The following is a 16,011-nucleotide window of genomic DNA, read 5'->3' as shown; positions in this document are numbered from 1 at the left end:
TTTGCCATAACTCTGTCAAATGGGCCCTACTAATTGTAAGAGGAAAAAAAAATAGAGGTCGGCAGACACAAAACAGTCTCCCATGGCCCTGAAAAACAAGGAAGTATGATTTCAACAAACCAGAAATTGAGGAATTTCTCAAAGCTAGAAAGCAACAGGGATTGGATTGGTAGATATAAATGAAGAAATGAAGCCACAACCAATAAGAAACTCAAGAAACAAAAGAAATTCATGCAGGAGAAAAATACGACAAAAATAAAATCAATTCCAGACATACTTCAAAGTAGGAGTCAACAAATACAAATCACAGGAAGGATTTCTGGAGCTGTTGTCAGGGAAATAAATGTTTGAAATTGCATTCAGGAAAAGCTGGGCTGCCCCACACTGAGTAACCAAGACCATCATTGCTTACCCCAGGAGGACACCTGCTGTGAGTGTCAGGACCAGGCAGCAAAGCAGAACAGAGGGTGAAGTAACTCGAATCCTCCATAAGGACTGCTGCAGAGGAAGAAGAAAGTGAGCACATGACTCCAGTGTTTTTTCCCAGGCTAAATTGTTCCACATATCTCTTTGGAGTAGGAGTTGTAAACAGGAAACTCAAAGCAAACACGGGACCCAAAAAATAGGCTGTGTGCCCAGGTAAACTTATCAACGGAGATGAGAAGCACCCTGAAGACAAGCTTTAGACACACCTTGTCCAGCCACACATCCTGCCCCTTTTCCAATCACCAGAAGGAGGATACTCATCAAAATGATGGGCAAAGAGAGATCCTCAAGGACAAAGCTAAACAGACATCCAGGGATTAGCAGATTTTTAAGAAAATCAACACCCTGAAAGGGAGGTACCAAATGGCAACACGCAAACAACTAATACTTGATGAACAAATTTTAAAGTAGAAACAGATGAAGAATTTAAAATATAAACGTAATCAACAGATTTATTTTAGGTCTGTCATACCTCAAAAGCAGTAACTGTAACAGAAAGGAAGCAACGGGATTTGTTGGAAATGAAAGTGTTTTCCATCAAATAAAATTTTAATAGATGGGTTAATTAGTGTTGGGAGATCATTCTCCTTCAGGCTCTTGCATTTCAGGGAACAGAGTTTTTCTTGCAAAGTGAGGCACTGACTGCCCTTTGTTTCACACTATCTTTTCAAGGATGTTTATTTAGTAAATGTTCTTGAAAAACAGAGACAGTGCCTCCCCTCCAGAGCAAGGCATGCTTACGATTGATTCAGCATAATGAAAACGTTTCCCTCTAGCGCAAAGGGCAGACATGCTTATAGAAGACTTCAGATCCTTAATCTCAGGGTTCCTGAGATTAAGGTTCCTGTGTGTGTGTGGAGGTATAATGATCTGGCTCTTCTTGTGTCTCCCTGTGGGAATTAAAACTCAAGAAATTAACACAAATGCTGATACTCTACTACAATTTTGTGAGTGCTAAATTTTCTTTGTCTCTAACCCAGAGTCTCGTGTCTCTTTCCAGGATCCATGAGATTGTGACAAGTTAATTCACAGGTAGAGGGAAATCTCAGACCCTTCACAGTTCTTAACAATTATTATAATGGAAATACTGAGAGCCTAAAATAGGGACCTGAAAGGTCAAGTCTAGGTATTCTCCCAGAGCTCAGCCCCCCACAGTGAATATAGAATATAGGGCTAATTAAGATCCAGAGACTCTAACATGAAATAGGATTCTGAAAGAATAGGGAAAACAGAGAGAAATAGATAATTAAGAAAAATAGAAAAACTTTTTGCAAACCTAAAGAAATATTTATATTGAAAAGGCTATAACATCTTAATAAATCACTCCATAGATTACTTAATATTTACAAAGGGAAAAAGAGTCCTCTACCATGGTAAAAGCTGGAAGAAATCACCTTAACCAAGTAATCAATACTTAACTAACATCATTAATAATGGGACAAACACATACGCTTTCTAATGCAATGCACTAAAAAGGACACAATATCACTTCTATAATATTCTTGCCAAAAATGTTTACTCTGAACCTAGACTTGTGGAAACAATCAGACAAATCCAAATTTAAAGACATTCTTTAAAACAACTGGCCCAGACTCTTTATTCAAAAATATCAATGTCATGAAAAATGAAAAAAGACAAGGATGCTATTCTAGATTAAAAGAGAATAAAGAAACATGACAATTAGATGTGGTACATAATCCTTATTTTGATCCTTCAATGTAAAAAAAAAAAAAAGCTATAAAGGACATTATTGGAACAAATGGGGAAATTTGAATATAGAATATATATATATTAAATAATAGCATCATATCAAATTGAATTGAAACATTTAAATCAAAATTAAAGTTTTTCATGTGTTAATTGTTTTAAGGTTATGTAGGAAAACATTTTTGTTCTTTAGGAGTTATATGTTGAAGTATTTGGGATAAAGTAACATTAATGTCTGCAACTCTTAAATGATTCAACAAAAAATTATATATATATTATACATTTATACATATACACGTTATATGCATAATCCATATGTATGAAACCTATATATATATGTATATATACACACACCCACAGAGAATGAGAGAGATAAAAGAAGAATATGGCTAAATATTAAAAATTGGTTAAACTAGAATATTTGGATGTTCATTGTATTATTCTTGCAAGTTTGCTATAGGTTTGAAAATTTTCAAAATAAAAAATTGGTGAAAGTAGATTGCAAATGCCAATCAAATGCCAAAAAATGGAGTAATATATAAAACACCCATAGCTAGACATATTTAGGAACCATTTCATAACTCAAAATGTTTAAAGATAAAAAATTTTCAGAGGGCCATAAACAGGCTACATACATAGCATCCTTGGGTATAGATAGAAGAAAGGGAACAATATCATCCAAGTTGTGAGAGAAACTTAGTTAGAACATAGATTTTTATATCCAGCCAATTAGAATTTAAGTGTGCATACAGCAAGAGAGAGATAGAGAAGAAAAAGTATTTTCAGTAATATAAAGAATAAGAAATTTTGTATTCAGAGATCTCCTCTGAAATAATGTCAAAGATATGTTCCAGCAAAATGAGAATGAATCAGAGAAACAGGAAGATATGGAATCCAAGAAACAGTGGAATACAAAGAAATTGTAAGCCATAAATACACAGCATTAGAGATATGAAACAGTTACAACAGAAAACCATACTATTAAAAATGTATTTTGTGAAAAATTTTCTAGGACAAATGAGTTATCAAATTTAACTCAAGAAGAGTAAAATCTTTTAATAAACCATTAAACCTAGACAGTACTGAAAAAATAATCAATGAGTCATCCTTCAATAAAGTTCTAAATCTCAGATGGTAGTAATTTATAGTTTCACCTACAGTGGAAATTATCAGTATCTATTACATAGAGAGAATTCTTACAAATCAACAAGACAGCCCTATTTTTTTTTTACCATCTTTATTAGAGTATAATTGCTTTACAATGGTGTGTCAGTTTCTGCTTTATAACAAAGTGAATCAGTTATACATATACATATGTTCCCATAGCTCCTCCCTCTTGCATCTCCCTCCCTCCCACCTTTCCTATCCCACCCCTCTAGGTGGTCACAAAGCACCGAGCTGATCTCCCTGTGCTATGCGGCTGCTTCCCACTAGCTATCTATTTTACGTTTGGTAGTGTATATATGTCCATGCCACTCTCTCACTTTGTCACAGCTTACCCTTCCCCCTCCCCATATCCTCAAGTCCATTCTCTAGTAGGTCTGTGTCTTTATTCCCATCTTGCCCCTAGGTTCCTCATGACTTTTTTTTTCTTAGATTCCATATATATATGTGTTAGCATACGGTATTTGTTTTTCTCTTTCTGACTTACTTCAGTCTGTATGACAGACTCTAGGTTCATCCACCTCACTACCCAGTAACTCAATTTCGTTTCTTTTTACGTCTGAGTAATATTCCGTTGTATATATGTGCCACATCTTCTTTATCCATTCATCTGTTGATGGACATTTAGGTTGCTTCCATGTCCTGGCTATTGTAAATAGAGCTGCAATGAACAGTGTGGTATATGACTCTTTTTGAATTTTGGTTTTCTCAGGGTATATGCCCAGTAGTGGGATTGCTGGGTCATATGGTAGTTCTCTTTTTAGTTTTTTAAGGAACCTCCATACTGTTCTCCATAGTGGCTGTACCAATTTACATTCCCACCAACAGTGCAGGAGGGTTCCCTTTTCTCCACACCCTCTCCAGCATTTATTGTTTGTAGAGTTTTTGATGATGGCCATTCTGACTGGTGTGAGATGATATTTCATTGTAGTTTTGATTTGTGGTTTTCTAATGATTAGTGATGTTGAGCATTCTTTCATGTGTTTGTTGGCAATCTGTATATCTTCTTTGGAGAAATGTCTATTTAGGTCTTCTGCCCATTTTTGGATTGGGTTGTTTGCTTTTTTGATATTGAGCTGCTTGTAAATTTTGGAGATTAATTCTTTGTCAGTTGCTTCATTTGCAAATATTTTCTCCCATTCTGAGGGTTGTCTTTTCCTCTTGTTTATGGTTTCTTTTGCTGTGCAAAAGCTTTGAAGTTTCATTAGGTCCCATTTGTTTATTTTTGTTTTTATTTCCATTTCTCTAGGAGGTGGATCAGAAAGGATCTTGCTGTGATTTATGTTATAGAGTGCTCTGCCTATGTTTTCCTCTAAGAGTTTGATAGTGTCTGGCCTTACATTTAGGTCTTTAATCCATTTTGAGTTTATTTTTGTGTATGGTGTTAGGGAGTGTTCTAATTTCATACTTTTACATGTAGCTGTCCAGTTTTCCCAGCACCACTTATTGAAGAGGCTGTCTTTATGCCACTGTATATTCTTGCCTCCTTTATCAAAGATAAGGTGACCATATGTGCACGGGTTTATCTCTGGGCTTTCTATCCTGCTCTGTTGGTCTATATTTCTGTTTTTGTGCCAGTACCATACTGTCTTGATTACTGTAGCTTTGTAGTATAGTCTGAAGTCAGGGAGCCTGCTTCCTCCAGCTCCATTTTTCTTTCTCAAGATTGCTTTGGGGCTTCCCTGGTGGCGCAGTGGTTGGGAGTCCACCTGCCGATGCAGAGGACACGGGTTCATGCCCTGGTCTGGGAAGATCCCACATGCCACAGAGCAGCTAGGCCCGTAAGCCATGGCCGCTGAGCCTGCACATTCGGAGCCTGTGCTCCACAATGGGAGAGGCCACAAGAGTGAGAGGCCCGCGTACAGCAAAAAAAAAAAAAAAAAAAAAAAGATTGCTTTGGCTATTCAGGGTCTTTTGCATTTCCATATAAATTATGAAATTTTTTGTTGTAGTCCTGTGAAAAATGCATGTGTATTTTGCTAGGGATTGCATTGAATCTGTAGATTGCTTTGGGTAGTAGTCATTTTCACAATGTTGATTCTTCCAATCCAAGAACATGGTATATCTCTCCATTTGTATCATCTTTAATTTCTTTCATCACTGTATTATAATTTTCTGCATACAGGTTTTTGTCTCCTTAGGTAGGTTTATTCCTAGATATTTTATTCTTTTTGTTGCAATGGTAAATGGGAGTGTTTTCTTAATTTCACTTTCAGATTTTTCATCATTAGTGTAGGAATGCAAGAGATTTCTGTGCATTAATTTTGTATCCTGCTACTTTACCAAATTCATTGATTAGCTCTAGTAGTTTTCTGGTAGCATCTTTAGGATTCTCTATGTATAGTATCATGTCATCTGCAGTTACAGCTTTACTTCTTCTTTTCCAATTTGGATTCCTTTTATTTCTTTTTCTTCTCTGATTGGTGTGGCTAAAACTTCCAAAACTATGTTGAATAATAGTGGTGAGAGTGGACCACCTTGTCTTGTTCCTGATCTTAGTGGAAATGGTTTCAGTTTTCCACCATTGAGGATGATGTTGGCTGTGGGTTTGTCATATATGGCCTTTATTATGTTGAGGAAAGTTCCCTCTACGGCTACTTTCTGCAGGACTTTTTATCATAAATGGGTGTTGAATTTAGTCAAAAGTTTTTCTGCATCTATTGAGATGATCATATGGTTTTTATTCTTCAGTTTTTTAATATGGTGTATCACATTGACTGATTTGTGTATATTGAAGAATCCTTGCATTCGTGGAATAAACCCCACTTGATCATGGTGTATGATCCTTTTAGTATGCTGTTGGATTCTGTTTGCTAGTATTTTGTTGCGGATTTTTGCATCTATGTTCATCAGTGATATTGGCCTGTAGTTTTTTCTTTGTGACATCCTTGTCTGGTTATGGTATCAGGGTGATGGTGGCCTCATAGAATGAGTTTGGGAGTGTTCCTCCCTCTGCTATATTTTGGAAGAGTTGAGAAGGATAGGTGTTAGCTCTTCTCTAAATGTTTGATAGAATTCGCCTGTGAAGCCATCTGGTCCTGAAGACAGCCCTATTTTTTAAATGGGCAAATGATATGAATAGAAAATGAAAAGAAGAAATACAGGCAGCCAATTCACTTATGAAAAATAAATTTAATCTCAGTAGTAATAAAAGAGGTAAAAAGAAACTTCAATGAGAGATTCTATTTTCCCTCATCAAATAAGCAAAAATTAAATATTGATAATATGAAGTTCTGGCAAAGGTGTAGGGAAATAGATTCTCTCATTTACAGTTGGTAGAAGGAAAATGTAAATTAGCATAGACTTTTCAGAGGCCAATTTGGCAATATATATTAAGGTACAAAATGTGAATACATATACTTTGCCCAAGTTTTCTGCTTTAAAGGATCTGTCCCATACAAATACTGGCATACTCTGGAGAAAGGGAAGAATTACAATGTAAATTCCTTACTAGGGGATACTGTGCACCCATTTAAAAGCATAAAATAAATCAGAATGCATTAACATGAAAGTATCTCTAACCATAGTAACGCGGCAAAGAAAGCTGTATAACATATATAGTATAATTACTTTTTTTGATGCTGTGTATCTGTTGAAATCATCTGATGCGTAAGCTTTCGTCCTTGGTACTGGACTTACAGAACTGAAGAAAACAGATAAGGTTCCTGGCCTTACATACTTTACATATCCAGTTTGGGAGATGGGAGATGAGAGTGGGGTTGGGGTGAGCAAATAATAAACCAGTTAGCAAATACATAAGATAAGTTTCTATTAGTGATAAGTGTTCTATTAAGGCAATAAACAGGGACTGTAGTGGGAGAGGATGCCCAGCGTAAAGTCAGTGCTATCAGTAAATGAGAGCAATTATGATCTCCCCACATATGTTCTGGAATTGAAAACCCCTACAATTCCTATCAATCTCTTGTCTTTCAAGATGTGCCAGCCAGAGAAGATGTAATATAATCAAAATTCTGCAGCGATTTTGTAAGCTGACAGAGAGCACCAAACTGCAAGTCCAGCATCCAAGTTTTTCATTCTTGTGCATCTGCATTAGCAGAGTTATATCTAGTCTCTGAAAATGAGGGAAAGGAGGGTGTACTTGGCATTGCAAGCTCATAGGCATGTTTCAGGAATACATGAATAATTATGTTACCTTTTTTTTAGAATGTTTTTGTCTTATGTAAGTAGAATTAGTACAGGCAGTAAGTGTACACAAAGTGATTGTGGACTGGACTTTACATATGTGTTTGTGTATAAGAGGAGTACATATGAAGGAGATAGAGGACTCCAAGAAGGAACATCACGCTATCTTGAGTCCTCCCTGTTCCCATGAATGAAAGTTTTGGGCTCTACAGTCCTGACCACAGGGTAGGGACTACAGTGGCCCCACGCCAAGCAGAGCCCATAAAGCAGAGAATTTCTTTGTGTGAATCTTCTTCATCCACCATTTGCTATCCAAACCATACTCCATTCTCCATGGCATTTCAAACCCAAAAGAGCAGAACAGGAGCCATGTGTGCTTTCAGGTGGCCCTCTCCTTTAGACCTCTGAAAAGCAGAGGGCTGTTTTGGGGGACACCCACCCTTTTGTCCCTCTCTCAAGTGCTTAGCCACTCTTGCTCAGACTCACATCCCAAGGCTGACTGCTCAGAGGTAGGTGCCAAATGGACTGCATGTGTGCACTCTACCAGAAGATTCAATGCAAGTGCTTTTAAGAGGTCAATGCCCTCCCACTGGGAAATGGTAATATGCTATGTACTTAATGGTAATATGCTATGTACTTAATTAATTTCTACCAACAGCAATACCATAAAATTGGAAAAAACAATTCCAGGATCAATGTGCATAAAGTATACACAAAAGGATCAAAAGTTTTCATCAGTAAACTTGTGTTTGTGCTTTGGCTGAATATTCAGAGGTCCACTTCTACTATAGGCTGATGAATGCTGTACAGTTAATTACCAGTTAATTGCTTATCTCTTTCTCCTTGTGTTGCTACTACATGGGTTAGAAATGACAGGGATGAGATTTCTGCTAGTTGCCTTCAGATCAGGAATCCAAGGGAAAAGCTTCCCATTAGATTTTACCATAAAGAGCCTTCCTTTTCATAAGCGTTTTTGTTTTTTTTAAAAAACATGCAAAAACAATCACATCATGATTAGGGAAATTGAGCTACAAGGTAACCAGGTGGAGCTGCCATCTCATGAATGTTCAATGATACGGGCTGTAACAATTTCTTAACAACCAGTCTGGAGATGTAGCTATATAATACAAATAAAACTGGTTGAAAGAGTGAAAGCAACAATATAGCTACCATTTATACCAGACTACATAATGTTATACAACAGCTTTGTAATTATTTGTTTTTTTTGTTTTTTTTCCGGTACGCGGGCCTCTCACTGTTGTGGCCTCTCCCGTTGCGGAGCGCAGGCTCCGGATGCACAGGCTCAGCGGCCATGGCTCACGGGCCCAGCCGCTCTGCGGCATGTGGGATCTTCCCAAACTGGGGCACGAACCCGCGTTCCCTATCTCCAGCACTTTAAGCTCCATGAGACAAAGACTATCCTTTCTTTCACCTCTGTCTCTCTAGTACCAAGCCCAGTACCCGATACTTAGCTGACACGCAGGAAATATTGTGAGTGAATGAACAAGTGAGTTAATGAACAACTGAAAAAGCCAGGTTTAAAACCCAGTTCTTCGAAACTGAGTTATTTGTAATGAGGTGGATGGACCTAGAATGTGTCATACAGAGTGAAGTCAGAAAGAGGAAAACAAATACCATATGCTAATGCACATATATGGAATCGAAAACAACAGTACTGATGAACCTAGTGGCAGGGCAGGAATAAAGATGCAGATGTGGAAAACAGACTTGAGGACACAGAGTGGGGAGGGGAAGCTGGGATGAAGTAAGAGAGTAGCATTGACATACATACACTACCAAATGTAAAATGGCTAGTGGGAAGCTGCTGTATAGCACAAGGAGATCAGCTCGATGCTTTGTGATGGCCTAGAAGGGTGAGATAGGGAGGGTGGGAGGGAGGCTCAAGGGATATGGGAGGGGATATGGGGATATATGTATACCTATAGCTGATTCACTTTGTTGTACAGCAGAAACTAACACAACATTGTAAAGCAATTATACTACAATAAAGATATATTTAAAAAATGAAAGTAAATAAATAAAACCCAGTTCTTGAGAATTCCCTGGCAGTCCAGTGGTTAGAGCTCGGCGCTCTCACTGCTGGGGCCCCAGGTTCGATCCCTGGTCAGGGAACTGAGATCCCGCAAGCCATGCGGCACAGCAGAAAAACACACACACACACACACAAATAAAAAATTAACACCCAGTTCTTGGGCCTCGTATGCCATTCCCATGATAGCAAGATACACCCTTGCAGATACCCAGAAGTTCAAGGCAGAATAAAAGACATTAACAGAGGATATCGGGGCCATGGACTATAACTCCCATTTAATTTCATATGAACTTATGGCCTAACCAATTCGGAGATTTGTTTCCAGAAAGTATTGATTTATTCCCTTGAGATCAGTCCCGGTAAATACAAGTCTTAGTTCATTGGCAGTTCACTACTGTGGACGGCTACCCAGTACATGGTGCTTTAGTTGATTGCACTTTGTGGTCTCAGCAGAGTGAGGCTGGATCTTGAGACTGGGCTCTTTCCTCATAGAATGATACACTGAAGGAAGTTGGAGAGCCAAGGAAATGGAAGGCAGGTCCATAATCTCTGCTGCTTCTCACAGGCCCAGAGGGCTAGTGTCAGAATCAGAGAGAATGGCAGGAGCTCCTATTTCTTCTGCTGGGTGTCACCTGCTCCTGGCCCTTTTACCTGCCCCTGCATCTGACGACCGAAAAAGCAGCACAATTTCACAGGCTGAATCTCCTCTTCCTAGCTGATCCGATCTAACTCACGAAGAATGGGTTACAAAGCACCAACAGTCCATCAAAGGCAGGGCCCTTACTTTAATCTTGATCTTCAGGTTGCATTGCACTCAGATAGCTTTCCCAGAATGTTGTGAAAATATGCTATACACACACACACACACACACACACACACATACACATTACTTTAGTATTCAAAGAAGTTTCTAGGGTTAATGGAGCATTTAACTCAAAGCATAGCCAATGTTTGCAGTGATATCTTGGGCATAGAATTTGCATTTATGATTTCTTATCCTCTTCTCTTTACCAACACCAACCCCCTTAGGAAAGGAGCCTGGAGGGGGAACCAAGAGTTTGGATTGCAAAATTGAGGAGTGTGCTGAAACACCTGCTCTAGAGGACTCATCATCATCCCCTGTAGATATTCAGCAACATTCCTGGCAGGTTTCCACAGACATTGAGAACACTGAAAGGTAAGTGGGAAGTTACCCTAAATAGACTGCCAATCCTCCTCTAGTTAACACTCAGGAGCTAGAGAGAGTCGAGATTTTCTCTTTCAGATTCAGAAACAGAGCTCTCAGTAAACTGAGATGAGAGACGGTAAGGGGTCCAAATCCATCTGTGGAATGACAGCAGAGCCTCCAGGAGATGTGGGCTCCCAGGCCTCTGCTTTTCCCACTCCATCAGTCTTGCATCTCCATGGAGATGAAAATGGAGTGCTTCCTTGGGAAGGGAGAAAGGTGGATCTATATACCCATCACAGCTCACCCACCAGGATGGGTCCCAAAATTTCCATTTGTTTAAGGGAGAAGAATTGAATTGTGCAAAGATGTCTCCTAGATTCTCAGATTTCAGGTGTATGGAATGGCCTATTCAGTTGCCAGTCAGGGGCTGAGTGTTCTGTCCAGTTCACAGACAGCTTTCCAAAGGGCTGTCTTCTCTTACTCTCCCAGGATGTAGACGATGGCCCCTTAGCGGTCAAAGTGAGTTAATGCATTTGTCTTAACAAGCAGTAGCTCATGGCTAGAGAGGGAGTTTCTTTCTTGGGAAGAAGAGATTCTACAGTGATTCTATTTCATTTGGGAAAAGGAAGCAATAACAATAATATAATCATAAACGCATCTAGATGCTAAAAATTCCATTCTGTGAGGCAGAGGGACAAGCCCCTTGTTTATTGGCCTTCACACTGATATCTTGTCCTTTGCTACTGATGTCCCCAGAGCCAGCACGAAGCAGCTGAACACTAGGCAATTCCATCGAGGACTCTGTGTGTGTGGGGTTGAGTCATTGACAAGATAATGAACACTATTTTTTTATTTTTAGAAATGTATCACACAGTGACATTTAGAGCCATTGTAGTTCTACTTTCAGATTGTAATATAATTCTAAAGCTAATTAACCAAATTTCTGTGTTTATAGAAAATTGAAGCATGTGGTAATTACGTGCTATTAATAAAACTGGGATTTTGTCTAAGCTTGGAAATCCAACAATTCAAACAATAAAGCTGTTTGGCACAGTTTGGTAGAGCTATAGACAAATGATGAGTGATTTCTCTTAATTTATAAAGTAGAAAATGCTTTGCTCTATTCCCAGGAGTATCTGCCAGAGTGCCATGGTCAGTGTGTAATCCTTCAGCAAAGCCATGTTCCTTCTCAGAAACCTCGCACAGAATCTCTATCCAGGCCTTGTAAGCTTGTCAGAGAGCAAGCTACGGCTGATAATAATAATAGGGGAGTCTAGCTCTCAGCGTTGGAGGTATTTCAGTTCAGCCTAAAAGTTCAGATTCTGGTCAAAGGAGGTGGGAGTGACTGGGAGAAGTAGGCACAGTAGACCTGGTCTGGGAGGGGGCTTCCTTGCTTCTCCCTATCACTTTGCCCTAAGAAATCTGTGGGTCTCAAACTGGGCTGCACATTAAAAACATTCCAAGCCAATTTGATGTGTTGACCCTTGGGAATGCTTAACACCTGTGTTACTGTGAATTCCAATTACGATAATGAGAGACGACAGGGAGTGAAACCACACAGGCAGGACAGCCCTTGGACCAGATAAGAGAACATCATCACCCAGCCTCAGCTTTGCCCAGGGTTCTCCTGTTGTTCTAGTTGCGTGCCCTTCACCTGCCCTTGGAAACGTGAAGTACTGTCCTCATTACCAGAGGCTCTTCTCTGATCTCAGCCAGGTCCAACTGAAGGCAGATACGAGGGCTCCTATAGCAGAATGCCCTGCGGAAACGTTTGTCAGAGTAATTCTTATTCCTTCCAGAGCCAACCCAACTCAGATTTTCTTTTTTCTTATACAAGCAAAATAAATGCAATATTTGCCTACTGGAAGCTCGAGCTGGTACAGTTAGGCACAGACTTTGTCCTTCAGTTGTCTCACAGAACAGACGGTTCGAGATTACATTTCAAAAATTTACAGCTGATAGTTTTTCTTTTTATCAATTTTACAGAGACATGCGAGAAATGAAAAACCTTTTAAGCAAACTCAGGGAAACTATGCCTTTACCATTGAAAAATCAAGGTGAGTCTTGTCATTTCTCTTTGAGGCAGAGGATGTTTTTAACATGATAACCTTGGGTCTTGTTTCTTCAGAATTAAAGCAAGTTGTTGTTTTTTTTACACAAGCAATAGAAGGCATTGAGCCTACAGTTGTCTTTCCTCAAGAAGACAAGCGAATGAGAATAGTTTATCAGGTGAATGCAGTTTTGCTCTGAGGGGGAGCTGAGAAACACTCTGATGACACAACAGACACCTCCTCCACTGGCCCTATCAGTCAAGAGCATTTATTCATTGTATACGCTGTGAAAAGCACCACACCACGTATGGCAAACACAAAAGGACTGAAGACTTGGCCCTTTAAGAAGTTTACAGCCAAGCGGAAGAGACTTAAGAACACTTCCAAAGGAAGATCCCTGCCAACCACGTGTTGTGTTGTTATCTAAACAAAGTAATAGTAATAATTAACATAAATTGCCACTGTGATTTTGCATCCAATTCCAATGTATGGGGGTTTTTCCAAACCACCAAGCAATTATCGGACACCAGCTGGGTGTCCTGCAGTTCAACTGAATTCTGACACTAACTGGGGACAGCGTCGGATTCCATGAGTTAAGGGTTCAGTAGTCCTAAAAGACTGCCCGCCCTCAGCCCCAACTTTAGACACCAATCCCAAGTCCAGGTTGTCACCTAAGCTTCTGACATCCAGCTATAGACCAGAGGGTCCAATAAACTCCTTCTTAGGTTCAGTTAGTTCACTAGAGCAGCTCACAGAACTCAGAGAAACATTTTACTTACCAGATCACCGGTTTATTATTACAGGATATAACTCAGGAACAGCCAGAGAGAAGAGATGCACAGGGCAAGGTATGGGGAAAGGGCACAGAAATTCCATGCCCTCTCCAGGAGCACCACTCTCCCCAGTCTCAGAAGCTCTCCAAACCCTGCCCTTTTGAGTTTTTATAGTGGCTTCTTACACAGGCATGACTGATTAAATCACTGGCTATTGGCAATTGATTCAACCTCCAGCCCCTCTCCCCTCCCTGGAAGTCAGGGGGTGGGATTGAAATTGTTAACCCTCCAATCACGTAGTTGATTCTCCTAGCAACCAGCCCCCACCCTCAGGTGTTTTCCAAAGGTCACATCATTAACATGACAAAAGACATCTTTATTGCTCTCTAAGGAAGTTCCCAGAGCTTTGGTAGCTCTGTGCCAAGAATGAGGTCAGAGACCAATATATATAAATTACAATATCACAGCCACTATCCTAAATACCTTAGATGTATTAACTACATTAACTTATTTAATTCTAATAACAACTTTGAGGGAAATGCTATTCATGTTTCCCAATTTACAGGAAACTGAGGCAAAGAGAGGTTAACTAACTTGGCCAAGGTCACACAGACTGTAAGTAGAAAGGCTGGGATGTGATCCCAGGTAGCCTGTCTCCGGAACTATCCTATGGGAGTATACACCAGAAAAGGAAGCAGAAACACAGAAAGGGAAAGGGGATATTCACTAGAATGTAAGTTCTGTGAGGGGAGGGCCTCTGTATGCTTTTGTTAACTGTTTTATCTTCAGTACCTAGAGAAATGCTCGGAACATAGTAGAATAACACCCAGCATAAACATTAAATGTTTGTTCAACCTGCACCCAACTTTGCAGCCCCAGAGTCTGAAGATATGTACAAAGGACTAATAATAATCACTTTCACTAAGCACATATGGCCAGAGCAGCCTTAAGGGAAGCATCAGCTTCAGAGGGTGGTCCATAGAGGGTGGAGAAAGGGTTTTTAGAAGTAAGAAAGATACATCTTGTTTCCACCGAGCAAAGCCCAGGCGGGAGGGAGGGCAGGGTGCTGCTTGCCTCTGGGTGAGAAGGGAGAAGAGTTGGCAGCAGAGCGGGAGCTCCACTTGGCTCAAGGAGCAGCGTGGCAGAAGGTGGAGAGGTGGAGGTGAGAACACCAGACAGTGTAGTGTGACCTGATCTGCAAGGGACGGAGGCAGGTAACAGAAAATAAGAGGCGGGCGATTGACATATATACAATAATAGGTATAAAGTGGATAACTAATAAGAACCTGCTGTATAAAAGAAATAAAATTCAATTAAAAATAAATAAAATTTAATAATAAGAAAAGTAAAAAAAAAAAAAAGAAAGAAAAGAAAAGAAGAGACCAGCAATGTGGTGCATCAGGTAAACTGCAAGCACCCCCAAAGGGCCTGGTGACCGAGGGTTCCTGGCTTGAGCCGTCGGTACAGTGTTTGGGAGGCCTTGTAGGGTTTTAAGAAAGCAGTGTTTTACTACAGAGTGTTGTAGTAACGAGAGCCCTCTGGACACAGCCTGCAAGTTTGCTGCTAGAAATAAGCATGGTTAAGGCTAGCCTTGGGTCCCGATGCTTGCTCTGCCGTTTTCCTGGAACAAGTAATTTAACTTCTGGAAATGTACATTTCCTTATCCCTGAAAAAGAAATTAGACCACCTACTTCAGAGGCTTCTTGTAAGGATTAAATGATTAAACGCATGTCAATGCCCACTACCAACCTTACAGAGAGCAAGCGCTCCACAGATGCATTATTATTATTGTTATTGTTATTATTGATATTTACCAGCTGGCCCACCAACCTAGCTCAGGAAAACTCCAAATCATCATCAAATTGAACAATACCTGCTACATTTCACTCTGAAGCAGACTATGTGTAGCATCCATGAAAGGGTGATCCTGAGCCAGCTCTCCAGAATATTGATCTCTGAGACTTTGGATTTGGGGCTCCTGTCTGAAGCTATCCTCACCTTTGTATTATGTAGGGCAAGTCCCCCCCACCAACAGGATGTGGTTGGTCTTCTTTTACTTCACATCCAGTTGCTTAGGAGGATGACAACCCACGGCCCCCCAGGCTGAGTTTCATGGATGCCATAGCCTATATTTTAAATTAAATATCTGAAACAGTCCCTCTATATTTAGTGAAAGTTCATCCAACAGTTTTTGAATCAGGCATTATTGGAAAAATAGAAATTTTATTTTCTTTACTTAGGACATTTTTATAATCACAAAAAGTATAATAGAAATACTGGGACTTCCCTGGCAGTCCTGTGGTTAAGTCTCTGTGCTTCCACTGCAGGGGGTGTGGGTTCGATCCCTGGTCAGGGATCTAAGATCCCACATGTCAAGTGGTGTGGCCAGAAAAATCCAAAATTATAGTAGAAATATTTTGTATAACTTTGTATTACTTTTATAAACGGAAAAAATAATTAGAATT

General features: G+C 39.8%; 1 protein-coding gene across 1 annotated transcript in view; it reads left to right on the top strand.

Annotated features, from left to right (window-relative positions):
• Window positions 1–16,011, top strand: part of RGS7BP (regulator of G protein signaling 7 binding protein) — a 119,045-nt gene that overhangs the window by 84,940 nt on the left and 18,094 nt on the right. Inside the window, exons 4-5 of the mRNA XM_004270741.4 lie at window positions 10,584–10,731; window positions 12,709–12,779. Of these exons, the coding sequence (XP_004270789.1) occupies window positions 10,584–10,731; window positions 12,709–12,779 (219 nt within the window). The remainder of the gene's footprint in view (window positions 1–10,583; window positions 10,732–12,708; window positions 12,780–16,011) is intronic.

This window comes from Orcinus orca, chromosome 3 (assembly GCF_937001465.1).
Source record: "Orcinus orca chromosome 3, mOrcOrc1.1, whole genome shotgun sequence".
In the NCBI taxonomy this organism is placed as follows: Eukaryota; Metazoa; Chordata; class Mammalia; order Artiodactyla; family Delphinidae; genus Orcinus; species Orcinus orca.
This window is presented reverse-complemented; position numbering and strand designations above follow the sequence as displayed.